The sequence below is a fragment of the Protopterus annectens genome, chromosome 13.part0 (assembly GCF_019279795.1).
Source record: "Protopterus annectens isolate FY-2018-M chromosome 13.part0, PAN1.0, whole genome shotgun sequence".
Taxonomy (NCBI): domain Eukaryota; kingdom Metazoa; phylum Chordata; order Ceratodontiformes; family Protopteridae; genus Protopterus; species Protopterus annectens.
Window position 1 is genome coordinate 162,854,003 of NC_056747.1, and position 27,228 is coordinate 162,881,230.

The 27,228-nt window shown below is 42.4% G+C and overlaps 1 protein-coding gene across 1 annotated transcript in view; it reads left to right on the forward strand.

The window, feature by feature from the left end:
* The window catches only part of USE1 (unconventional SNARE in the ER 1), a 393,299-nt gene that overhangs the window by 15,582 nt on the left and 350,489 nt on the right, over nucleotides 1-27,228 (forward strand). The window contains exons 2-3 of the mRNA XM_044090746.1: nucleotides 13,185-13,234; nucleotides 21,885-21,963. Of these exons, the coding sequence (XP_043946681.1) occupies nucleotides 13,185-13,234; nucleotides 21,885-21,963 (129 nt within the window). The remainder of the gene's footprint in view (nucleotides 1-13,184; nucleotides 13,235-21,884; nucleotides 21,964-27,228) is intronic.

Sequence of the window (27,228 nt, forward strand, 5' to 3'; positions counted from 1 at the left end):
GAGTATAGAGGTTTGGGGGTGGTGGGAATTATATTTGAGTAGGAAGGTAGTTTAATGGTCACTTAGTGTCAGGAAGGGTACCTGCTAAATATGAGCAAGGTATTTTGTTTAGTAAAATCCAGTCTGTGATTCTCTCTCTATTTTTGTCGACTCTAGTGGGTTCTTTGATTAGTTGAGATAAGGTAAGTAGGTTGATATGATTAGTGGGAGCCTGGGAAGAGCATGTGAGCCAGTCCATATTAAAATTAAGTTCCCTAATAGAATAGTTTCTTGTGGCAAGGTTTGTGATGGCCATTGTAGTATATTTTCCATGGTGGGGATATTATTGCCTGGGGGGATATAGCCTTTAACTAAGTTGATAGTTTTGTTACCTATTTTGAGCCTAGTTAAGAGTATTTCTGCCTTGTCTAGAGGGGGTAAAGTCAACTCAGTTTTGGATATGGATAGTGTATTTTTATAAAGTAGAGCAATGCCTCTACCTTTCTTCTTTGGTCTATCTTGCCGAAGGATACTGTATCCAGGTTGTAGGATCTCTGTATCCTTGGTAATTGGTTTTAGCCATGTTTCTGTTAAACTGATTATATCTGGGAAGTATTGTGAGATTAGAGTATGAAGCGCGTGTATCTTTTTGTTGATGCTCCTGATATTTAGATTTAGAATGAGTAGACTGTTTGCTGGTCTGGTATTGATTTTGGTTAGTTTGGGAGGTTTTATATTAGGAGGATTTGTATCATAAGGACCTGGGTTAGGGTGGATATCTCTGTCATTTAATAGTTCACATTGTTTTTGTAGAGTTTTCACTATCTTTTGCAGTATTATGTGTTTGTAGGTAATAATGGATTTGGGTTTGGTGTTGATAGGTTTAAGAAGGGTATAAGTAGTGGCAGTGGTGTTGAATAGGGTGGGGCTTATTGTTAGGGAGTATGTAGAAGGGTTGGGAGAGATAATGGATGTGGATTTATGGGTGAAGGAAGAGTTATTTTGTAATGAATAGTTATAACAAGTGATGTGGTAGGTAGTAGGGTGTTTGTTGGAGGTAGATGTTCATTGTAATTGGCTTTGGTTGACAGGAATGAATTGGAGTGATGTAATTTAGTATATGAGGGTGGAAAGGGTATGATAGGTAACAGGAAATGTAGAGGACAGGAAGGATGTTGAGTGTATGTAAGTTAATTGTGGGAGGAACTGGCCAGGTATAAGTGTAGTTGATGTGAGGGTGGGTGGAAATTGGGGGTAGGGGAGCGTAGTGAGCCCGCAGGGTGAATGGAGTGGGTAGAGCCAAGTAGTGGAGTAAGAAGGCAGGTTGTGAGGAAAACAATCCAAGATTGAGAAGGTAAGGTATACAAGGAGGCTAGGGGCGTACCAGTGGGGAGAAGGGAAGAAAGATAAGAATAGATTCAGAGAGACAAGGGGTGAGTAAGGTGGTACCAGAGGCAGGAATAAAGCAGTTTAGGTTTGAGAACTTGTTTTGTAGGAACAATGTAACTGGTAGGTCGCAATGTTATACTATCCTCTAGTGGTTATTCCTTCTAACATCAATAGAGATATATCACAGGGGGAGATTGGGAGTGTTGTAGGGAGAGGAGAGGAAACAATAGAAAGCCAGGGGGAGAGTTAGAGGTTAGATTAAAGACCAAGTTCAGGGGTGGGGCTTTCAAGATTTGCTCTTCATGTTTTCTGTCTCTGCCTTTTCTGAACTTAATATTTCAAGTGCCTTTATTTCAATAGGGAGCCAAATAATGGAGTCTGAGTTCATGGTTGATGTCACATGCTGACAAGTGTAGGATGACCAAAATCTAATGAGCTTGATCCCTTGCCATAAGGAAACCAGTAAATGCACTGATCATAAGGAGACCAGTAAAGGCATTAGATCAAAGCTACAGCCTTACTGTGCATAGTAGAGAAAATCGGATTGGAATGAAGTGTAGAGATTTTTACTTTTAAGATGTAAATGCAGTTGCTTAAACACTAACGTCTCTTAAAGTTTATTGTAAAAAGAAGGTTATCGACAGCTGTATGTTTATCCAGTGTAAACCTGCCTTCTTAAGGATGGGCGTACTCTTTGCCTCCTTTAAAACAAGTGGAATGAACCCCCCCTTAAGTGGGTGGTGAGGAGTTGATTTAGTAAAGGACTGGACCTAGCACCTACAGGTAGCATATTACAAATGTGGTAAGGCAATAGTCCAAATCGGTGTTGGTAGAACGTATACTGGAAACAAAAGGGAAATAAAATCCATCATAACTGTGGGTATTGAAACACTCTTGAAGACCAAGATTGCTTGCATTTTCCCATACAGACCAATATCCCTGCAAGTATACCACATAAGCACTTAATCTGATTGAAGGAAGCTTTGCAGCGAAGTGCTGAGCTACAGACTCTCGTTCACAGCCTCCTCTCCCCCACTTGCAGGGTGTAGCTAGTTCTTTTGGTGCAGCAGAATTCACCTTGACCAAGTGAAAACGCCTTTTTCTGGGAGAACTTTGCCTTGCAAACAGAATATTATTTACTTTCATGAAAGCCTGTCCTTAGGCAGAAGTACAGTATAGCCTTTCTGGAATTTGGACTCATGTTTCACATACCTCATAGTTATGCTATCTTGCACATGGAGAGTATCACCAAAGGAAGACTGCATCACTAAATCCAGAAAATGTATTGAAGAAAGTTAAGCGCTTTCGTCAAAATCACAAGATGATTTTGATGAAAGCGCTTAACTTTTTTCAATACATTTTCTGGATTTAGTGCTGCAGTCTTCCTTTGGTGATCCTCTTCGTATATGTTTTACGTGATTTTGGTGTTTATGCCATGTATAAGATGTAGAAATAACTAAGTGGGTCAGCTGAAATTGGCTAGGGAATAAGAGATTCTTGTATTACTGCTTTTTGTTTTTGAATGTATTGTTCACTTAAATTGCTATAGTTATGGCTGCAAAAGGGCCATCTTATGTCTATGCAGCTATTAAACAAGTTAGAGTATTGTATTTAAGACCAGGACATTTGTGAGAAAGAGGCTGATAATTTTTTTTTTTTTTTTTTTTACTTATTCGTGCATTCTATAACAGGGTAAGTAAGCTAGTATGGCCATCCTTTTCAGACCTGACCCAGGTCCGAAGGCAAAATTAAGAGCATTTTAGTATATGTATATACAGCATTTTAGAATAAATTGAAACCAGTAAATATTCCAAAGCAAAATTACAATATTTTAGGATGCAGATTGTTACAGTAAGTGAGAAAATAACTACAGTGGCACCACCAAAGTATATGGCTGACTAGTACTTTAAGGTGAACTTGAGAAAAATAAGTGTATGTAACATTTAAGTAAGAAAAAGGTTGGAATTGCAGTGGGTTAAAGTATGACAATAATATGGCCATATAGGGCATAGGATTTGAGTTCACAAGAGAAGATGTTTTACATGCTTACTGTCAACGTATTGTGAAGGTAATCAGGGTCCTTGGGGAGGTGAAGATGTTTGGGATTTGTGGGGTTGAGGGGTATGATGAATTAGAACAGGGAGTTAAAAGGAAGGGGGTTAGGTGTACAGAAAGGGAATGTAGTAGAAGTAATAGTAGAGCTGGTTACTAATGAAGATATGGAAGGCAGTTGCATGGTTTTGTGAGACAGTGGGTAAGAGCAACAAGTTTATCCATGATTGCTGAAAGAGTGACACTTGAGAAAAAAAATCAACAACGTTTCTTCAGCTTGGACTTTAAAGTGATGGAAATTAGTGCTATACCAAGTGTTCCATTGCTTGAGTAGTCTGTTTCAAAATAGGCTTTCTTGGTAGCTCCCTCTTGATAAGGAGGGAATAGGGTGCCTCTGTTGTGGAGGAGCTGTCTGAGTGAGGGACAGTAGCATTGTTGCATAAACTTAAAAAGTCAATACATTCAGTAGAAAGGAGGCCTTACTGTGATTAGGAAGCTAGACACATTCCACAGGGTTGTATGGTGGTGTCCCTGAGAGGCAGTGATGTGAATGAATATCTTTTTTTTCCGTTTGCTGGGAAACGTGTACTTTTTTTTTCCCCTTAGCAGAATGCAGTAGTTATTGGTGTGTGTGTTGGGGGAGGGGGCTATTCTAAACTAGGGAGGAGGGATGTGATTGCTTTGACTTCCCTTGCTTCTGTTAGCAAGAGAGAAATTGTTGGGCAACTCTAAGCATTGTATGAGTACTTTTGCACTTGAGTAGCTTTGTGGGATAGGAGAGAAGGTATTTAGTCTAGTAGAAAGCTTGCGTACTTTTGAGTGATGAAAGGAACAGGGTGGTGGAGTGGGTCAGCTGTCGGTACATGAACATAGGTTCATACTAGGCTATCTGCCGTAGGGCATTTATAAGCCTAGCCAGAATGTGTTTTGGCTTTCACCACCCATTTTAAATTTATTTTGCTATGCCCTTTTTCGAGGTTAGTATACTGTGCCTCTGTCTAACAGTGACACAGAAGTGATACCCGGGGTAAACCTACGATCTCCCATCCACTCATCAAGATTCCTCTTGAAGAGAGTCAATGAGGGACTCTGGAATAAAATCCCAGTCCAGGTTAGGCAGAGTGAAGGGAGCCTCTGGGTTATGAATCTGTCCCTCCAGCATGTCCTATTTATTTCAGTACTGAGGTTCAAGTCTCTCGAGCGCGTAGCTCGATGGGATTTGGATTTTCTGAGGTGCAGCATGTCCACTAATTCCGGGTTGGACATGGCTTTATACGTCAGGCACAGATCGCCTCTGAACAGGCGGTATGCCACTGAGTAGAGCTGGAGTTTCTTTAACCGGGCAGCATATGGCATCTGTTTGAGCCCTTTGATCCTCTTGGTGAGGTAATTTTGGGGTCTTTCCAGTTGCCGCAGGTGTCTGGTAAGGTACATCCCAAAAGGGGCATTGTACTCAATTATGCGCCTGATGAGGGATGAGTAAAGAGGCACTATGACCTCCCCTGATCTAGATGGAATCCCTTCATGATTAGGTGGGCTGTATAAAATGTTTTTCTAACATCTTTGGCTACGTGGTTGTCAAATGAGAGATTGCTATCAACTTGGGTCCCTAATTACTTCTTCTGTACTTAATGGATTACCACCTATGTGGTAATTTGTGGGCACTTTGTTTTTGCCAAAGGGGATGACTATACACTTTTTGGCATTTAGCTTGAGGCCATGGCTCTGGCACCAGTTGTCTTTCTATGAGTCCCCTTTGGAGGATGCTTGTGTCGGCTGGAGAGTCTATTATGGTGCCCAGTTTGCAGTCATCTGCGAACTTGGTCAGCCACAGTCCTTCCGTGTTGGCCTGTACCTCCGAGAAATATATACCGAACAAGAGAGGTCCTAGGTCTGAGCCTTGTGGGACACCACTTGTAACTGGTTTGGAGTCTGACATGGCTCCAGAAATTCTAACCATGTGGGTTCTGTCCTTGAGCCAGTTTGCAATCCATCTAGTGACATAGGGGTTTATATTTAAGCTGGTGAGCTTATCTATAATGCCCGAGTGGGGAGCTTATCTATAATGCCCGAGTGGGGTATTGTATCGAAGGCTTTTGCGAGGTCCAGGTAGGCTGCGTGGACCACCTTCCCCTCGTCAATGGCCTTGGTGACTGTTTCAAAGAAATCAACCAGGCTTAAGAGGCAGGATCTGCCCTTAACAAAGCCGAACTGGGTAGGATCCAGTGTCTGTAGGTCCCTAATATTTTTATTTATGAGGTCCATGATGATCCTTTCCATAGCTTTGCAGACCAAGCTAGTCAGGCTTATGGGGCGATAGTTTCCAGGATCCGTTGAGGCACCACCTTTATGGAGAGGGACCACTGTTGCTGTACGCCACTCTTTGGGCACATATCCTTTAGTAAGGCTGCGATTGAACAGTAGTTTTATGTTTGGGTTTAGCTCTTCTTGGAGTTCATGTAGGACGCAGCCTGGGACACCGTCTGGTCCCATTGATGCTGTGTTTTTTGCTTTGGAGAGGGCGGCTCTTACCTGAGCATCTGAGATGTCAGGGGGGCAGCACTCTGCTGGGACAGATATTTGCCCTTTTGGTGGGGAGGGGGGGGTTTGCGCTGAACCTGTCAGCTAGGATGTTGGCAATGTCTGTGGGTTCAGTGTATTTTTTGTCATTTTGGACTAATTCTGAGCATATCTGGGAATTACCACCCAGGTTCCTAACATAACTAAAGAAAGCCTTGTGATTATCCTTAGTGTCCTGTGCAATTTTTCTCTCTAAGCTGGCCTTAGACAATTTTATGAGTGCCCGTAGTTTTTTGCTAATACTGGTCAGTGATGCCTTCCCTTTTTGGGATTTTGCGCTATCATTTAGTAGCTTCCTCCTTCTATTGTATAGTTTGTTTATGGCTGGGGTCCACCAGACAGGACGTCTGCCTTTGGAGGATTGGGTCTTGGTTTTATTTGGGATTGCATGATCCATGCATTCCTGAAGGTGTTCATAGAATGTGTTTATAAAGGATTCTGCAGTCTGGGCCATATTTTCCACAGGCCCGAGGGCTTTGAAGGATTCCACCTCGATTTTGAGGAGTGTGAAATTTGCTTTAGAGACGTTTTTCACTGTGGTTTTCTGGGCAGGGGGTGGGGTCGGGATGTGAATATCCAGTGAGATTAGTTTATGGTCTGATCTTACCAAATAAAAATTGCACTCTACTGATCTGCTTTTACTGTATTTGTTCCTACTTTTATTACTTTATTTTGCTTTTGCTAACTGTTCTTAAATATACTCAATTGCATTTATTCTGCTGTATTTATTACTGCCTGTTAGTAGCCTGATTAAAATTGTAACTGTCATTCTAAGCCTTTTGGTTTAAGCACGTGGGCTTCAGGCCAGTTGTTTTACATTAAGGTTTGTAGTTTGCACTGTTGTGGGAGGACAGGTAGCTTGCATCATAAGTTGGGAGTTGCTAATTGAAGGCTTAGTCTGTTATTCTAAAAGTGTCTTCGTTCTGGGTTAAGCACTTGGGCTTTAGGCCAGTGATTTTACATTAAGAAGGTTTGCGGTCTGCACTGTTGTGGGAGGAGAGGGTAGATTTTGACCTGAGCGGGGAATTTCTGGTTGAAGGCTGCTTGTGCCTGCTTATTTGAACTGTTTCTTTCTGAAATTGGTGTGCCTTGTTTGCTGTAGCATAGACTAGATTCAGACCTGCTGAATCTAGCTTTGTTTGGGGATCACTCCAGTGGTTCTGCTCGATAGAGGCACTGGGAACTAATGGCAGCATGATGCCAGGGCACTTCTATGTGTTAGGCTTGTAGTGATTCCAGGGCTGTTGACCTAGTACACACATGAACCTATGTTATCCTTGATATGGAAGAAGGGCCAGGCTTTGAAGGTTGAGCAGTCTAGACTTTTCGTGGGCCATGAATATTGTGGGGTAACTAGTTTTTTTGCCAGTTGTATAGAGTTGTAAGCTGAAAAGGTTGCATTGCAGCCTGCTTTGTTCTGCCATCCTAAAATATTTTTCAGAAGTGCTACAGAAAACAATCTGGAAATGGAAGCAACATCACTAGATGTGCAGGAATCCTCAGAGGACCTGTAATATGCAAACAACCTCACAAAAGCCCACTTAAGAAATGGGGGGGGGGTGCAGGCAGAGCGGTTCAGAGAATGCTGGTAAAACCCTTCCTAATCTATCAGTAGAAGTTGAAAGACAAAGTTTGTGTTTTCTCACAAATGATAAGCCCTTCAGGCAACTGAACAGCTAGAAGGTAATGAAGATGTGTGTGCTGAAGCCTGTATTGGTTACATGGGACAATAATGATTTCATAAAAACTCATTGAATTGATAAGATGGAAATGAGGGATGTTTTTGTAGGATGTTGGTGGGATTAAATGGAAGGAATCAGTCAATTAGGCATATGCTATTTTTTTTCTCTCTCTGTTGGATACATACTGAAGTCTTTTACTTCTAGGTTGCTTGGTATAAAAATAATGTTGAAGGGTGGGCCGGAGTGGGGGGTTGTTAATTCAGGAACCAATGGTGTTACAGTCATAGGGAGGATTTGACAGAAGGCTGGTTGGGAAGTATAACTTAGACCTCCTGTGCCTTAGGCCTTGATTTGAGTAGTATTTGCTGCTACAATTGGCACCCTTAAAGTTGCCTGTGTGTTTGATTTCTTATTGTATTGGTTATGTCACTCTGCCTTGATGGATGAAAGTGGGAATAGCAAGCAGATGAGGTGACATGATCAACACAAGGGAGAAGCCTTACATTTGGAGGGTGTAGGATAGGCAAGTTTAAAATATTTTTAAGTGAAGCTGAAAAGCAGAGGGTGGACACTTAGAAGCCTGCCTGATTTGGGAATCGCCCAGTTAGATTGGAGAAGATGAGCATTCCTCACTCTGACGGTTATGAACAATAAAGTGAGTTAATTTAAAACTGTTTACTAATAAAGGCCAGATTTCACTAAGGCATTTAGTTGTGTATTTTGGCTGAGAAATTTCAATATACTATCACTTTCCCCTAGGAAAGACCTTGGAGTGTTTTGTGGTGGGTGGGCAGAGAAGACAGGAACCCTATAGCTGCCAAAAAGATGATGCTTCTTTTGGAAAGGACGTAATAAATATAGGAGCCATGGTAGTTGGAGTTTCCATAAAAGGATTTGTAAGGGGAGGGGGTATGGAAAGGGAAAATACAAAAGGGAGGAGAGGGTGCTGCCACAATTCTAGAGAGGAGATGGGAGAGTTATTGGCGCTACATCCTCATGTTCTACATGGATACAAAATGAAAGGAAAATATCTGAAGTCTAGAGTGGTTTTATAAGGGGGGTGGATTTATACACCTGAACAATGGTAACCGTTAATCTTTAATAGTATCCTGCATTGTAAATGGTCTGATGTGGTTAGTAAAGAGAAAAGCAATCCAGGGTGTTGGCTTATATTGCCAAAAGTGAGGCTGCGGTAGGATTGCTACAAGAAACTCAGTTTGAGTACAAAACAAATTATAAAAAGGAAGTGGAAGTGAAGACTTTAATGCACATTATGAAGAGGAGAAGAAAAAGTGTGTAGTAATTCTGATGGACAAGAATCCCAATGTAAAAATAAAGATTGATCCAAAGAACAGATGCATTCTGCTAAAATGCTGTTGAATGGACAAAGTTATGCTAGCTAATCTCTAATCTCCACCTAAATAAAAGTAGAATTAAAGGGCATACTAAGGAAAATAAGGTGACAAGGGATTCTTTGAGTGGATACTGCAGTACTGCAACCTAGTGCACTGTATCAGTGGAGCTGAGAAGCCCAACTGCTAAAAGAGACTAAGGACTTTAATAGATATGTGAAACAGTCCTGAGTTAAGGGATACATATGGGTAATGTTTTTGACAGAGGGGAATGCACCTTTTTATTCATGAAGGTTTCCTAATTGAGTAAGACTGGAAGTGTAGTGTGGGTGTGTTTTTTATCTTTTATTGTAAACATGAGATATTGAACCATGCTGAGGTATTTAGAAGTACTGACGATTTTTCAGTTTATGATATTGTAACTGATGGAACTAAACACAGTTTGAGGAACTTTAACATATATAATTATTCTGAACATGTACTTTCCCCTGTGCATTTTAGCTTGCTGTCAAAAGGTTTTAAAGTTGTTCCCCACACCAAAGATGATTTGTCTTAAGTGCACAATGGGTTTTAAGCTTTTCTTATGTAAAATGAATTTGGACATTTTGATGCAAGGCAGTACACATACCCTTCAGGGACAAGAGCCTAAGAGGGAAAGTGTATTTAATCCCCCCATCCATCCCCAACTGAGAAATTTTTAAGCATCAATTGAGAACGAATTTAGGAAAATTTCCACTCTGGAATCTAATAGGAAGGTTTTCAGTTTAAGTAAGGATGAATGGACCCTATTAAAACAATGTAGGGCCGATGATACTATACGGATCATGAACCTGGATAAAGGCAAGGAGCTGTTGTTATGAGCTCTGTTATTTATGAGGGCAAAATGTTGAACCTTCTGGGCGATATTGATATATATATATAGACGAGTTTCAAAAAATGAAATCAATATCGTGCACCAAAAGATTGACTTGTTCCTTTGACTTTCTTATGTAAGGTCTGATAAGTAATGAGACATACCAGTATTTGAGTAATGATAGACCCAGGATTCCAAATATTTTTGGAATCCGGAAAGTACGTAAGGATCCTCAGGACCCCTCACTGAGGCCTATTGTTTCTGCAGAGGGATCCAAGACTGCCCCTTTAGCAAAATACTTGGATATTAAGCTTAAGTCTCATGGACAGAATAATAAGCAGATATTAAAGGATTCATGGGTGGTTTTGTGGAAAATTGACTTGGATTGGGACTATGAACAGGTCCTCTTTGTCACCATTGACACAAAAGACCTATTTTCCATAATACCTTATTCTAAAGGTTTGGAATGGTTGGTATTGTTTTTGACGGATGATGTCCGGATTTCCAACCGTGATCTACATATTATATTGGAGCTTATGGATTTAGTTCTTAACAGTAATTTCTTGTATTTCAGTGGGGAATTTTTTCATCCAATAAAAGGCATTGTGATGGGGGCGAATTGTGCCCCCATCTACGCGAATATTGTCTTGACTTGTTTGGGAAAAAGCTTTTATTTTACAATCTGAATATAAGCATTGTTGGATCAAATACGTTAGATTTTTGGATGACATCTGTATATGTTGGACTGGGACGGAGGCTAAGTTAGCTGAATTTTTAAAATACCTAGACACTACAGCTGACTTTTTTAGAGTTTCTGTACATTTTTTGGATGTTGCTCTTGAAAAGACAGTGAATGGTCGTGTTAAGTCTAAGGTTTATAGAAAAAATATGTATTCTAATTCTTACTTGCACTATTCAAGTGCACATCCCCAGTTCCAGAAAAAGAACATAGTTAAGGACCAGTTTATCTGTGCTTCTAGAATGACTTCTTGTGATGATGATTTTATAGAGGAATGTGAATTTCTACATCGGCTTTTCCTAGAAAGGGGATACCCAGAAGATTTAATTTATAATACCAAATGTGAAGTGGCAGCAAGTAGAAAGGAAGAAATTTGGCCCTGTTCTGGGGGATGACAATTAGTGTGACGCAGCATAATACAGTGAACTTAGCAAATTATAATGCTAGCAGAGCCTTTTATTATTGAATTCAACGTAAATATTTTAGGTCTCAATAATATTGTGAAAAGTGAATGGGAAAGATTCATGGGATTTACGGATTTGCAATTCTCTGACAAAGGCCCCCTTAAATTTGTATATAAAAAGGGTAAAAACTTTAACTTGTTTTAAGCTAATAGAGCTGACAGCAAGATTCCCAGTAATAGACGTAAAGGGACATTCAAATGTAGGTGGGGTGCCAGCAATGTCAGTATGTGGCTAACAAGTAAAGTATTGTACTGACAAGCCGGGGCAGAACATTGTGTAGCTAAGTATTATAATAGTGGTTTATTTGGTAACTTGTAGCCAATGTGCCTCATTTTACGTAGGTAAAACTGAGAACAAATTAAAGGAACGTATATATGAGCATGTATAAGACATTAAAAATAAGAACGAGACTAATGCTCTTTATAAGCATACAATTTTATGTATTCAGGCTAGTTTCAATTGTTTTGTCTTGGAAAGTATCCCGCTTGACTTGTACTGGCAGGTATTCTTGGATGCAGGAAAACAGACTGGCCTTAATGGGTATATTTCCATCCTACCCTTATTAACATTTAAGAGCTGCAAAGCTCTAATTTAAGGTATAATGGTATATTCATTTTTGCCTCTTTTTCACTTTTATGATTTAGTCCCTATTTACATGAACTTTTGGGATTTCCTTTATTCCTTTTTAGAAAATGTTCAACTTTGTCCAGTAGAAGGCGCCAAGACCGTTAGATTTACTGTATATTCTTGTACACCCTTGCATAAATTTATTTTACATTTGTAACTGGGAAAGTCCGACTGGACACGCATCCATTTTCAGCAGAGGCCTGGGGAGAAGCTCCAGTAGCATGACGTACAAGAAATTTCCACGGAAAATTTTACAGAGATAAGTTCCTTGGAAACAGAAATCGGGTATAGTTAACAATTCAAATAATAACACACAAGTGGTAAGAGCAAAGCACAGTAGGTATTCCAAAAAATCACCAAAACGTCCTCAATACTTCAATAGTCCCAAGGCGCCAATAGTTGTACTTCAAAGAAATAAATGCAGCGACTAATTTATAAGGATCAAAAATTTAATGTATAAAACTCATGAGCAGGTTAGCGCTTTCACCATACGGCTTCCTCAGACCTATAAACATATCTACATCCATCAATCTAAAACATTAAAACTAGATGAACGTACATCTATAGAAGAATAGTTCCCTAAATCCATATAAGATGTGACATAAATTCACTATTTTAAAGAAATGTGAAAACATAATATAAAAAACATGTAAAATATCCATAGCAGCAACAGTAAACAAAATATGTATGTAAAAAATCCATTAGAATATCTCGCATAACTATCATCTTATATGAAACCTATTATGGAAAGGTTAAACTACAGAGAAGCTGGCTAATGCAAATATAAATAATATGATAAAATAAAAAATATAAGATAAAACATATATATATATATATATATATATATATATATATATATATATATATATATATATATATATAAACTTTATACAGTATGAAAAAAAAAATGCGTGTATGAATGTATTATTCAAGCCTTCAATTTCCTCAATTTAAGGAAGGGTTGAATATATGAGACTGCTGTTAACATTCGATTTCAAAACCGGAATATTTTAAGGCCAGTATAAAAAAAAAAATGCTAGAACAAAGGTGCCGAAGGTACAACATTTTGAGGCAAAGATCAGGGATCCACAGACGGGAAACTGAACAGGATACCAGAAGTGTTTAGAAGCTAATTTTTGCTCCGCTTTGTAGAGAGGAGGAAAAGGACTGGACTGGGAAAGCCAAAGATCTTCTCGGGGCCTTGCCAATCCTGGATATTTCTAGTCAAAAGAGCTTAAAAACCAAAATAAAGCCTGCCATTCGTTATTTATCCCTTTTCCATATTCTCTGGAGTGTGTTAGAAAAAGATCTGAGAAAATGTTATGTTATTTTGCAGTTTAAGTAACTTAATTATACGTTGACACCTCTAGGAAATGTACTTTCTAAAGAAATGTTAATTGCTTGTGACTTTTTTCCAAAGTAATAAAGAAATGACCATGATCGATTAACATTTTATTTTATTTTTAGTACGTGGATGCTCTGGAGACTATGTTGGCTACAGTAAAGAAACATTCAAGGTAAGCTGTTAAGCATTAATGTAGACATTGGCTTGCAGTCTTTTTTTTACTGGGGGTATGAGTTTTGTTAAACATGAACTTTGTTGCCTGGGGCTGACAGCATTAATATATACAGTTGAGTATGAGATGAAGTTTTAGAGTAAAGGAGTAAACTGGAATTGCAGCAGGAATAAGTGAATGGATAACATTTCACTGCGTTTTATTTTGCAAAATACAAGTGTTGGCAGAAACGTTTCCTGAAAAAATTGTTGAGGAGTTGTACGTTTTTTTTTTTTTTTTTTTTTTCCAGTCTTAGTACACAATGTAAAACATTCTTCTTATCTGAAGAGTGGTATTAAAACCAGGTGTAATGCCATTGCAAAGCAAGTGATGGAAAACTTTGGAGCATAAAGAGGATTATGGTCAATTCATTGATTGTAGCTGGCTTGTTGTTTATTCAAGACATGCCATGGTTGTCGAGAAATTCTCTTTGAGAGCTTTGTAGAGAATCCTGATAACTTTTTTGTATTGCGTGGACCTTTAACCTGCCTCACGCACTGCACGGGATAGAGGAGAAAGTGCATGAATACTGAGTGTTTTACTTTAAAAGCTGCCACACTTACACTGCTGGCAGTATTACCAGAGAATAGCCACTACAAAGCAAACTGCTTTAAAGCCTTGTAAAACACTTCAGCAGGTGAAATATTTTAATATTTGTGAAAGTTCCTGCCCCACTTTTGTGGTGGCCACTGACCTCTGTATATGCTGTAGCACAATACCTAAAGCTCAACACTGGTGAGGGGTGTTTATCCAAAGTTTCTGACCTCGGAAAACTCTTTAACAAACCCATCTTTTCCCTGATATAATTTAATGCATAGCTGGTACATTCCCATGTTCTACAGTCACTTCCTGTCTAGCTAGCGATTCTTAGTAGGTTGAATTTTATTTCTATGTATGGGCGCTGATGAGTCTAACCTTGTCACTGTTGGCTGTAACTGCTGCACAGTACTGTTCGCCTTTGAAGTACAGATGCCAAGTTTGTTTTAGTTTCTTCTTTCTTAAAGTTTTCTTTTATAATTTGTATTTTCATGTATCCTTAAGGTTTCTGCCATTTTTCGTAAAAAAAAAAAAAAATACATTTTTGGGGTTTGCAAAATATGTTGAATTGTTTCTCCTGTACTTTTGTCTTAAGTCACATGGTGAGACCCAACACGACTTGATAAGGTTATAGAAGGATTTGAAAACCTTGATGGAGGTAGCCATTAGTGGGCGGCCATGGTGGTGCAGTGGTTAGCATTTTCTCCTCACAGCAAGAGGTTCTCCGGTTCGATCCTCATCTGGGGTGCCTTCTGTGCGGAGTCTGCATGTCCTCCCTGTGGTTGCGTGGGTTTCCTCCCACATCCCAAAGACATGCAGTAGGTGGACTGGACACTCTAAATTGGCCCTGTGTGTGTGTGTGTGTGTGTGTGTGTGTGTGTGTGTGTGTGTGTGTGTGCCTTCTGTGGAAGGTTGGGTGCTGGGCTGGCAACTCGACACTGTAAAACTCCACTGCCAATCATGAGTGGACAGGTGATCCGCTGTGGCGACCCCTAACTGGGAAAAGCCGAAAGAAGAAGATTGAGGTAGCCATTAGCGTAGCACTGCAATTGGACACCCTTGCCAGGTTCTCTCATTTTTTTCAGCTGTTTAGCTTGCCTGCTTGATTGCTGCCAAGCTGTCATGAATTGATGTGCCTATGGGTATTTCAACCATTGAAACAATTCTCATTTAATGAACTTTAATCTTACTTTGACTTAGGAATAGGGTCCATTCCTGTCATGGTATTAGAAACCCAAAAGATTTGGAGAAATTAAACTGGTAGATCGGATATAGCAAATCGAAGGTGACACAAGAGTTATTGGGAATAGAAGTAAAGTTGTGTAGATTAAATTAATTGTAAACTTCAGATGTTAAGTTGTCAATCTCGCCTTTAAGCCGATCCTCGGCTCCGACTTGGCACTTGCTAGGCTCGAGAGTCACTTTTACCAGCTCGAGGCAGCCCCATATCCCATGATGCAAGGCGGTGATTACCCAGATCTCGTTTGCCCTTCGCTAATGAGGTCATCTTTTTTACCAGCTCCTGGTAAGTGATTTTTCATTACTCTTTTGAGACTTTTAGATATCCCACTACCCTAAATTTTTACTATTTATAGTTTACCCTATTCACTTAGCTCCATTCCCGTTACCTCCCCGTTCCCTTATCCATATTTTTCCTGTGTTTTCAGGCCTTAGGCCTTACCCTCCCACACAGCTCCTGTCAGGATTTGTTTAGTGTGTGTGTGGTGTTGTTTTTCACTATACTTAGTTTTTATTTAGTCAGTGTTAAATTTCTTTGGACTGATTGGTGTTTGAGTGTGTTAGGAATCAGTCATGTCTATACTAGGGTCTCAGGTTTCAAGAAGTGTGACTCGTGCTGTCAGAAGATGTCTCTGACAGACGGTCACACTTCTTGTATTTATTGCCTGGGACCCCTACACCTGCAGGACTCCTGTGCTATTTGCACTCTTTCAGCCAGAGAGTCCTGCAGGAACGTAGAAATAAATTGATCCTAAGGGGTCTTCTCAAGCCTGAGAGCTCCCCGGCTAAGGTCGGCTCCGGTAAGCCCCCTAAGCCATCCAAGACCCAGACTTCGGTGTCCAAGTCTGTGGCCTTGGTTCCGACTCCTCCAGAGTCGATATCGGCTCCGTCTGGAGCCGATCCTTCCTTTTTGGAAAGTTCAGTACTGGCGCCGATCTGCACCGATACTCTCGCTTTGGCACCGGTGTCTGCTCCGGCTGGAGCCGACACCCTAGCTTCGAAGCATGTTTCGGCTCCGGCTGGAGCCAAAACATCTCTATCTCAGCTCGGAGCTGACAAGCTGTCTGCTCCATCTGGAACCGAAGGTTCTTCGGCTCCGATGGCTCCGTCGAGAAAGAGGTCTAGATCTCCTTCACTGGAATCTATCCACTCTGCTCCGGCCTCCCCCTTACTTTCAGAGTGGAGCCGATCTTCAAGGTCTTCCAGGCTCTCAGACCATGACTTGGAGAGAGTGGTGAGTAGACTACTAAAATCACAGGCACTAGCCCAGATGCTCCATAGCCCGTCTCAGCAGACGACCGCTATTCCACACCCTCCTGAAATTCCTCCTTCGACTCTCCTACAGAGCTCTAAGCCGGAGATTATTGGTACCGTGACTGTTGCGGCTTTGGAGCCGATACCACCCCTTTCGGCTCTGTCGTCTTCGACTCCTATCTCCTCCTTGAGACCTTCCTTGGAGGGATCCGGTCGTCGGGCCCCCCTGGTAGGTTCCAAGGGGGCGAGTGGCATCGGACCCTTGTCCGACCCCGTTCTCCCTCTCGGAGCTTCGGCCTTTGTGAGCTCGGCGCCGACATCTGCTTCGGAGCCTTCCTTTTCGGTGGGGCTGGGAGTCCCTGTTTCTTCGGAGCGGGGTCTCTTGGCCCTCCCTGGGAGGGGAGCCTTCGAGGTGATGAGTGTGCTAGCCCCCGAGCTTAGTCAGAAGTCTGTTCCTTTAGCTCCTCCCTCTACGGTGCCTGTAGATGTCTCTTCCCACTCTCTTGCTCCCGGACCCAGAGATCCATCGCCCCAGGTTTCTCCATTGGGAAGAACTTCCTCTTCCGAGGTTTCTCCTGATCCTTCAGGAGAGCCCCCGCGTAAGAGGACATGCAAGAGGAAGCACTTGGACTCCCCTGAGTCTACGACATCAGATACCGACTTAGATGAGTCGGAGGGGTCCCCAAGATCCCCCTCTGAGGATGTCTCCTTTTCAGACATCCTAGAACTCCTAAAACAGAGGGGAAACTGGCCCTCCATTAATCCCTCCGAGGATGAGTCTGTATACCTGGAGGCTTTTGGATCTCGACCCTCCACCTCCTGGGTGTCTCTGCCTTTCGACCCCCTCATGGAGGGGATAGCTCGAAAGGCGTGGGCATCTCCTGATTCTGTAGAACTGGTCCCCAGGAGGCCTTCTAAATTTATCACTGCCCCTACTGAGAAACAGTTTCTTACGAAAGGTGTCCCGGTTGATGCCATGGTGGTGGCGGCCGCCACCAAAAAGGAACTTGCAGATCCTTCCGTACCAGTCCATCCTCCTAACAAGGAGTCTAGGACCATGGACAGGTATGGTAAGCGGATGTTTTCCTCTGCGACCTTTGCTATGCGTTCGCTGAATTATTTATGTCACTTCACCCGACTTCAAAGAGAGATCCTCCGAGAATTGGGTGAGGTAGTACAGGATCCGTCAGCTGCTGGGGCTCATGAGAAGATTGCCTCTCAGCTGGGAATCCTAAATTCCATAACTAACTCCTCCATGCGGCTCATTTCTTATGCAGCCGATGGGGCGAGTAGAGCCGCAGGCACAGGAGTGGCTCTCGGACGTCAGTCCTGGATGCGGCTTTGCAATTTCGCAGACCCCTTTAAGGCGTCCTTCACAAATTCTCCCTTTGATGGCACTACTTTGTTTGGGCCTCAGGTGAAGGACACATTGACCAGGTGTGAGCAAGACAGCAAGACTCTTTCTGCCGTAGGAGTCCGTTTCTCCACCCTTTCTAGACCTTACCCCAAAGGTCAGAAGGGAGGGAAAATGTGGTTCCGAAAATCACTGGGAGTCACGCCTGACGCACGTGGTCAGTTTACCCCCAGAGGCAGAGGGGGTAATAACAGACGCCGCCCTAGGGGCAGAGGGGGTCCGCAGAACCAAGGCAGCAGAGAGCCTCTCTCTGACAAGCCTTTCCAACATCCCTGAGGTTTTGCCCGACTGCCCACCCTTGGAGGCAGTCGGGGGAAGATTATCGCTGTACCCAGAAGCCTGGCTTTCCCTCTCTCAAGACAAATGGGTACAATCATATCCGAGGGTTACAAAATACCTTTCGAGAAAAGCCCCTTCCCTCAAAGAGGATCCCTTCCAGACATTCCACCCGGTCTAAGGGAAATTGCAAAGCTAGAGGTTTCAAAGCTTCCAGAGAAAAGGGTCATCCAGCCAGTTCCTACAGATCAGTTAGAATCCGGAATCTACTCCAGGTTCTTTTTGGTCCCCAAAAAGACGGGAGACTGGAGACCAATATTAGACCTCAGCAGGCTAAACAAGTCTGTCAAAAACAAACAAGATTTCGGATGGTCACACTTGAATCGATTTTGCCCTTTCTGGGCAAAAACAACTGGATGTGCTCCATAGACCTTCAAGATGCGTACTATCACATAAAAATCCACAGACGCTCCAGAAGGTTTCTCCGCTTTCGGCTGGGGACCAGTCATTTTCAGTTCAGAGCCCTGCCCTTTGGTCTCACTACAGCCCCCAGAGAGTTCACCAAATGCATGGCGGCGGTCACGGCTCACCTGAGACGTCAGGGATTCCAGGTGTTTCCGTACCTAGACGACTGGCTCCTCTCAGCCACCACCAGGTATCAACTTCTCCAGGCCAGGGATTGCACACTACATCTCTGCAGCGAGTTAGGGATTTCAGTCAACTTCGAAAAGTCTTCCTTATCACCTTGCCAATCTATTACCTTTATAGGTGCAGATCTAGACACTACTCTGATGTCAGCAAACCTAACAAACCAAAGAATTCTAGATATCCAAAAACATGTTCAGATGATCCTTTGCAGCAAAAAGGTGCAAGCCAGGTTGGTTCTGAAGGTGTTAGGCCTTATGGCAGCTGCCATCACACTTCTTCCCCTGGCCCGTTTTTACATGCGTCTCCTGCAGTGGATGTTGTTTACCCAATGGTCTTTCCAACAGTTACCCATGCGTCACAAGATCCTTGTGACACAAACCTGCAAGAGCCATCTCTCCTGGTGGATTTCTCCCCCCCCCCCCCCAGTCCATCAGGGCAGACCCTTTGTCCCCTCAGCCCCGGTAGCCACGGTCACGTCGGATGCCTCCCTGATCGGGTGGGGGGGGCATTATCAGGGCAGGATGGTCCACGGCTCGTGCCAACAATTCGAATACCACCTGCACATAAATGTCCTAGAGATGAGAGCAGTGCTTTTAACGTTGCAAGCCCTCAACTACTTTCTTCCCTTAGGGACAATTGCAGTTCACACGGACAACATGTCTGTAGTATGGTACATCAACAAGCAGGGCGGAACGAAGTCCTATCCCTTGTGTCGAGAAGCTCTCAGACTTTGGCAATGGGCGATATCCTCTCGTCGGTTTCTGATAGCAACGCATATCCCCAGGAAAACCAACATCATAGCGGACAGATTGAGCAGAGCTATACTCATGCCTCACGAGTGGTCTCTCAAACAATCTACAGTGGAAGAGATTTTTCAGAAGTGGGGTCGCCCATGTTGCGACCTTTTTGCTACACCCCAAAACAGCAAATGCCCAGACTTCTTCTCTCTCTCCTCTTCTGGGCCATTCCCCCGGAGACGCTCTAACCCAGGATTGGCCCCAGGGACTTCTTTATGCTTTTCCCCCCTTCCCGTTAATACCTCAAGTACTCCAGAAAGCTACCGTCTTGAGATCCAAGCTGATTCTCATTGCCCCTTACTGGCCTCGACAAATTTGGTTCCCGTTCCTTCATCGCCATCTCTTGGTGCAGCCTTGGCATCTGGACCCAGTTCCAGATCTTCTGACCCACCAGTCGGGTCAACTGCACCGGTCCATTCGTTCCCTCAACCTCACCGCTTGGTTGCTCCACTTCCTTCCTTAGCCAGGCTTCCTTTGATCTCTAACTCCGTTAGAGATATCATAGTAGCTTCTCTAAAGTCCTCTACCAGGAGGATTTACTCTAGCAAATGGAAACGTTTCACCCTTTGGGCAAAGTCTAAGAACATAGACCCTTTTACTGCCCCTATTCAGTCAGTTTTGGACTTTCTAGCTGAAATTTTTCAATCCGGTTCTTCTTCTTCCACAGTTAAAGTCCAGTTGGCAGCAATCTCGAATTTCCATGTCGGATTTGCAGACCAGAACATTATGTCTCACAAACTTTGTAAAGCCTTTCTCAGAGGGGTGTTCCTCCTTAAACCCCCTGTTAGGGATCCTCCACCACAGTGGGACCTAAATTTAGTGCTGGCATCCTTGATACTTCCCCCTTTCGAACCGGCTGCTACACGCTCATTAAAATTTCTTTCTTGGAAGACACTTTTTCTAGTTGCTATTACCTCTGCTAGGAGAGTGTCTGAACTTCATGCCCTCTGTGTTCGTCCCCCTTACTTGGTCTTCCACAAGGACAGAGTATCCTTAAGAACCAATCCATCCTTTTTGCCCAAGGTTGCTTCTAAGACAAATTTAAACCAATCAATTGATCTTCCTGTATTTTTTCCCAATCATTCCAACAGGGCGGAACAAAAATTACATTACCTAGATGTTCATCGCCAACTCTGATATTACTTGGACAGAACGAAGCAATTTAGGAAGTCTGATCAGCTTTTTCTTTCTTATGCTGAAAATAAAAAAGGTCTCCCTGTTTCTAAAGTGACCTTATCCAGATGGCTGTCTTCCACCATTTCTGACATTTATCAGCTTAGGGGCAAACAACTGATCTCAAAACCCAAAGCACATTCTACAAGAGGTCTAGCCACATCTACAGCTTTTCAGGCTAGACTACCCTTAGACACTATTTGTGCAGCAGCCACTTGGGCCACTCCTCATACCTTCGTTTCTCATTACAAATTGGATTTGGCCTCCAGGGACAGGGCAAGTTTTGGTTCCACAGTCCTCAAGAGTCTGTTCCATTGAGCCACCCAGGATAGAGGTGCTAGGGACGTGGTCCCATCCAGCAAGAATGAAGGCGAGATTGACAACTTAACATTTAGAAGTTATGTACCTACCATAACGTTCCATGTTAGTTGTCTTCTCTCGCCTTCTTTCTTGCGTCCCTCCCTCCTGTCCCCCTAGCCTGGACAGACCTTGAACTTCCTTTTTCTCTGGGAGTTTGTTCTCCTTGGACACCAGTTAGCTCTGAACCTTAATTACCTGGGTTCCCCTTACAGCCTTCTCAGGTTAGTTGTTCTTTCCCTTGTGGAAAGATTATAGGCAGTTTTTTTCTCTAGATACCGAACGAGATCTGGGTAATCGCCGCCTTGCATCATGGGATATGGGGCTGCCTCGAGCTGGTAAAAGTGACTCTCGAGCTTAGCAAGTGCAGAGTCTGAGCCGAGGATCGGCTCCGAACCCATCCAGCAAGAAAGAAGGCGAGAGAAGACAACTAACATGGAACGTTATGGTAGGTACGTAACTTCTAATTTATTTTGTTATGTTTTCTAGAGGTCTCGGCAATCCTTGACATATTTTTTTCCCAGCAACTCTGAGGATTATAGTTGCAAAATAATGCCAGATGTGATGCACTTGTTCTTCAGAAAAAGTGCATTTAATGCAAAATCTTTTCTGTTCATATCATGTATTTAGCCAAGAAAATTAAGATAAAACTTTCACTCATTTGGGACTTTTTTCCCCCTCCTTTTTTTTTTTTCTTTTTCTTGCCTTTGTCTTGTGAACTTGGTAAGAAGTTGAGAGCGATGATTTCTGGTTTTTGAAGACTGTGTAAGCAAGGTCAAGGATTTTACTGTTTTTGTTTGTTTTTTTTTTATACATATTTAAAATATGATAAGCATCTGATCTTTTTTAAGAGATCTGGTAGATTATTCATTAGCAGAGTCATTGAGTAAAGCTCATTTTTTTCTTGCCTTTTTAGTAAGCTCACACCAGAGCTTGTTAACGAATACACACGGAAAGTTGAGTTTTTGAAAGGGCTTATCGCAGCTGAACAACTGGTAAGAAAAATGAGGTTTAAATTTTATAAATACTTCAATGTTATGCATGAAGTTTATTATTTTGAAAACTTTTATCTGTTAATTGTAGATATCAATTAGTCGTACTTTCCCATATGGCGGATTGGAGTACCACATCTGGTCCCTTTGTGCAAGCTTTTTGAGTTGTCAGGTGTTCCATCTGTTTAATGACTTGTACTTGTGTGATTTTGCAGTGGGTGTTCTATTTAGTAACATTAATGAGAGGGAGGAGATGGTGGTTCATTGTACAGAATAGTTGGAATTATTTTACTGTGTCATAGAAAGTTGGAATGGCATTTCTTGACTCGGTTAAACAGAATATTTCTTCCCCAGCTATTTTTTCTGAGGGGAAAATTTGTATTAATGCCATAGAATGGGTAACTGAGACCTACATTTCAAAGTATACTGTTATCCCTCAGCTTGGGTGCATGGTTCTTAAACATCACTTGCCATGTGAGGTGTGCATGTTGATGTAAGGCTTTTCTAGAAGGTCTACATTTTTTCTGCCTGCATGATGCATCTTTTCCTCTGCTGGCTGTCTAGAAAACAGTCGTTTGTGTTGTCAAGAGATGCTTTTTTCCATATGGCATCACATTTCAGGTTGCAAATGCATGTTTAATGTGACTGATAATTTATTTACTAACATTCAAGGAAACCTGTTGGTAACATTCTTTGTTGCAGTATTTGCTTCTCTACCGATTTGTAAAAAGAAGAGATTTGAGCAATAAGCATAAGTTGTCCACTTTTACAAATGGAAGATATATGGGCAGTATGGAAACGTTGAGAGGATATACAATTACTGTGGAACAAAATGAGGGCATTGAGAAGATGTTGAATGGTGACGTGAACCAGCAAATGGGTACATTGTCTTGAGTTGGGAATGTTTAATAGGAAAATAAATCTTTGAGAGGTGAATAGATTGTGTAGGTGCTGATTTTGTGGTTGTGTTGAGTTTTTCTGTAGTGAAGTAAGTGTTCAGTTTCCTAAATTAACTGAACAGTTATAAGGCAGTCTCTTTTTCGCAACTTAACCTCTTCATCTTCTGAAGTTAAATAATTTCGTGATCAGATTTAGGCTTTTACTGTAAAGGTTCATTTGTCTGCCCCTTGGATCCCCCTCTCAGTGCAGTCTCATGTTTAAAATGTTTTTGAAAGGGGTGTTGCATATGAAGCCTCCTAGAAACAGGTGGCTCTTCCTTCTCCTTGATCTTAATTCTTTGTTAGAGAAGCTAATACTTGCTCCATTTGAATGAGCTCATCAGGTTAATTTAAAGTTTTTAACCTGGAAAACAGTTTAACTGATTTTCTCTGACCTCTGCAAAAAGGTTATCTGAGTTGCAAGCTCTTGTGGTGGATCAACCTTGTCTCATTTCCCACAAAGATAGGATTTCTTTAAGGATAAATGAAGGATTAGTTCTTAAAGTGGTATCAGAGTTTACTTTAAGCCAAGATCTCCAGCTCCCTCTGTACTTTCCAGAAACAAAAAATGAGAAGGAATACTCTATACCGTGGATGTGTATAGCCAATTTGAGTAATTAATATTTTAACAGAACGCGGTCTTTCAGAACCTCTGGTCAGTTCATTTCTTGTGAAGGTAAGAAAAAAGACAACCTGTGTCAAAGCATACCATTTCCATATGGTTGTCTCATGGTATTAATCTTTGATACACCCACCATGGGCCTTGTCTAGAAGTAGCAGCTTAGATGTCCTTGCATTCACCACTGCAGTATTCATTACAAAGGGGATTACCTGCTGTGAAGCCCACTGTCTGGCCATTTTACCAAAGTCTGCTGTTGCTTTAAGGTACGCTGAACATCACCTACAGAATCCTCAAGTAGCACAGGGCATAAAAGTGACGTTCAGGCGTACCATCCTCTGAACTTCTTTGTTGCCAGCCTGAAAGCTGTTTTTTTAGCCATTGGTCTGTTACCTCTGTCTGTTTTTGTAGTTTTTTGGCTTTCTGGTGATTACTTCTGTTGAAGTCCTCACCGTTGCAGGCAAGTACCCGGTGTTTTTTTTTATTTATTTAAATTTTTTTTTTGTATTTTTTGCTATTTGGGGTTAATGTTATCCAAGAAGGGTAAATGCCAGTGTGGGAGACTGATTTCCCCATAAGGACCGCCATGATAAGTGTCTTTATTTATTTATTTATTTATTTATTTATTTATTTATTTTTTTGCCTAAGTGCTGCTCACAGCTATACGTCTAGTTCAATTTGTCAGGCATTTGTCCCTAAAATTCTTCATAGTAGGCCTTCTTCCCTTTCATTGTATCCTGAGAACCAGCATCTTAAGCTTCTTGCTAAAGACACTGTGGATGAAACATCCTGCCCTGAGGGTCAGCCTCTGCCAGGAGTTTCTCCTAAGGTTGTTACGAACCCGGCGCCTCTCCCAGTTGATTTGTAAAATTCCTCTACCGCTTCTGGGTTGGAGGGCAGTGAGGATCTGGTGGACGGCACATCCGAGGCTTTGCAGCTGTCCGTTTTGGGCATTCAGAGGAAACCACAGTTGACTGTTTCCAAGGGGTCTCGAGGGGTTCTGCAGTTTCTCTGTAGGGAAAAGGTTCCTACTGCAGTTATGGACTGCCGTCCTGAGTCTGGGCTTTCTCAGGTTTCTAGGACAGGTGTCCCCTTAAAGAAATGGAAAACTAATTACGTTTCTTCTGCTTTTTCTTCTGCTCCTAGGGATCCACAAAGTGAGTAGCAGGCCTTTACTCAGGGGTTTAGTGCTTTGCTGTCATTAAGGCCTCCTCAAGGGGTTTCTGTTCCTGTTTCTCTGTGGTCCTCTCTTTCCCCTAAAAGACGTAGGGTATTTAATTCTTCTGAGGAAGAGGTGGATTCTGAGTCCCTTGCTTATTCTACCCAGATTACTTCTCCTTTAGACTACAGGGCTATTAATTATCAGACCCATATCTCTAGGTATGTCGTGGCTCTTCTTTCTAATCTTCCAGACACTAAGACTAAATCTCTTGCTCTTTTCTTGCTTATGACTTCCTCCTCAGGTAGTTCATCACTCTATCAAATGTAGTTATGATGCAGCAGATGCCTCTTTTTGGGCTGCTGCTTTTGGTTAATTTCTGCTGAGGTATTCTTGGCTTTAGGCTTCAACCTTTGCTAGATGATATTAAGGCTAAGTTGATGGATGCTCCTCTGGGATAATAAACATTTGTTTGAAGTGGCTGCTGGTATTTTTAAGTCCCTTCAGGACAAGGGGAAGGCTTTACAGGAGTTCTTAAGCATGTCTTTGTTTCTCCTGTACCTAAATTTCAGTAAAACTACCCTTCTAAGCCAGCCTTTGTTTGCATGCAATCTCACCCCCCCCCTTTTAAAGGTAAAAAGGTAGTAAACAGACTACTCCTGCTGTGACCACTTGTATTGCAGGGATTCTTGAGCCTTCCTTTTCTGACAAACCAGGTGCTGTCTGGCTATACACCTGTTCCCAGCTACATTCCTCTTTCTCTTCGCCTTTCTCTTTCCCTTCTTGTTTGGCTCTGAATCACCCAGAATTCTTGGGTTCTGTCAGTCATTCGCCAGGGGTACTTAATGGTCTGGATTTCCCACCCTCCTTTTATGGCCATTCCTTTGCCTCCTTGGGAACAACTTCCTTTTTTCCCTAGAGGTTCTTCGAGGCCTCTTGTCTCAGGGTGCTATTCAAGAGGTGCCTTTGTCCCAAAGGGGGAAAGGGTTTTATTCAAGAATGTTTCTAGTGCCCAGAAAAGAAGGTACTTTGAGACCTATTCTAGACCTTTCCCATCTAAATACTTTTTCTGAAGGTGCCTTGCTTTTGGATGTTGTCCCTTCAGTCTCTCTCTCCTCTCTTGCTCCCATGGGCCTTTCTGGTTTCTGGACCTCACGGATGCTTATCTCTGTATTCCAATCATTCCTCTTTCCAGGAGAATTTTGCATTTGTCTGATTCCTGGCATTTTTAGTTCTGTGCTTTTTCCTTTTGGCCTTTCTACTGCCCCAAGGGTATTCACCAAATGCCTTGCTCCTGTGATTGCCTTTTGCAGGCTTCAAGGGATCCAGATCTCTTTATTTGGATGACCTGCTGATTCACACATCTTCTCCAGAGGTTCTTTTGCAAAATCATAATTTTACTATTTCTCTTCTTAAGAGCCTGAGGCTCACAATAAACTTCAAAAAGTCTTCCTTGACTCCTCCTCAGGATCATGTTTTTCTGGGTTGCAGGATTTCAGTGTTGCCAGTGCTGGCATCCCTGCCTCCTCCAATGGCATTAACTCTCATTTCTTTCAAACTCTTCTTCCCCTGGCCTCCATTACAGCCAGGGAGTTTCTGAGAGCTCTGGGGTTCATGGCTTCCACCATTCCAGTGCTTCCTCTGGCCTAACTCCACATGAAGTTTCAGTGTTTTTTGAAGTTGGTGTGGCTTCAGCATGCGCATCCTCTAGACTTTGCTGTTCTCTTCTCCCGTGTCTCAAGACAGAATGTCTGTGATGGATTCGGCAGTTGTCTCTGAATCCAGGGCTCCCTTTTCAACCTCCTCTTCCCTCTCTGGTTCTGTTCACAGGTTCTTCAGATGTGGGATGGGGAGCAACGTTTGGCTCCCTGAGGGTTCAAGGAATGTGGTTGCCATGTCAGTTGAAGGAGCAAGTCAACATCAGAGATGAAGGCTCTTATGCTGGCTCTTTAGGCCTTTCATCCTCTGTTCTCTCTGGGGCCTCTCAAGGTATTCAGACAATACCACAGTCATGTGGTACATCAGCAAATAGGGGGGTACTAGATCTTACAGTCTTTGCTGGCTGGCACCTCTGGTATGGGATCTGGCTGTCCATTTTCAAGTGATTAATCAGGCAGTTTATATTCCTTCAGATCAGAACGATGTGGCAGACTAATCTGAGCAGGTCCTTCACTCAGTCCCACGAATGGATGCTTCACAGGGATGTGTTTCTGGACATTGTTCACCAGTGGGGTGGTACTCAAGTAGATCTCTTTGCCTTCCCTTTGGACAGATAAACTTCCTCTGTTTTGTGCCAGTGTCCCAGATCCTCTTGTATGGAAGGGGGATGCACTCTTATTTTCTGCATCTAGCCAAGGGCAATCACAAGTTACCTTATAGGGTGGATCTTCACACACAAGACAAGGGAAAAGGGGTCTCTCATCCATCCTCACCTGTCCACGGTTCAACTGACACTGTGGGTGATGGGGTTTTCATCCCTCATAGACACCTTTTTTCCCTGAGGATGTGCTGCAGGTCCTGCAGGAGGCCAGGAAACTTACTACTAGGAAATC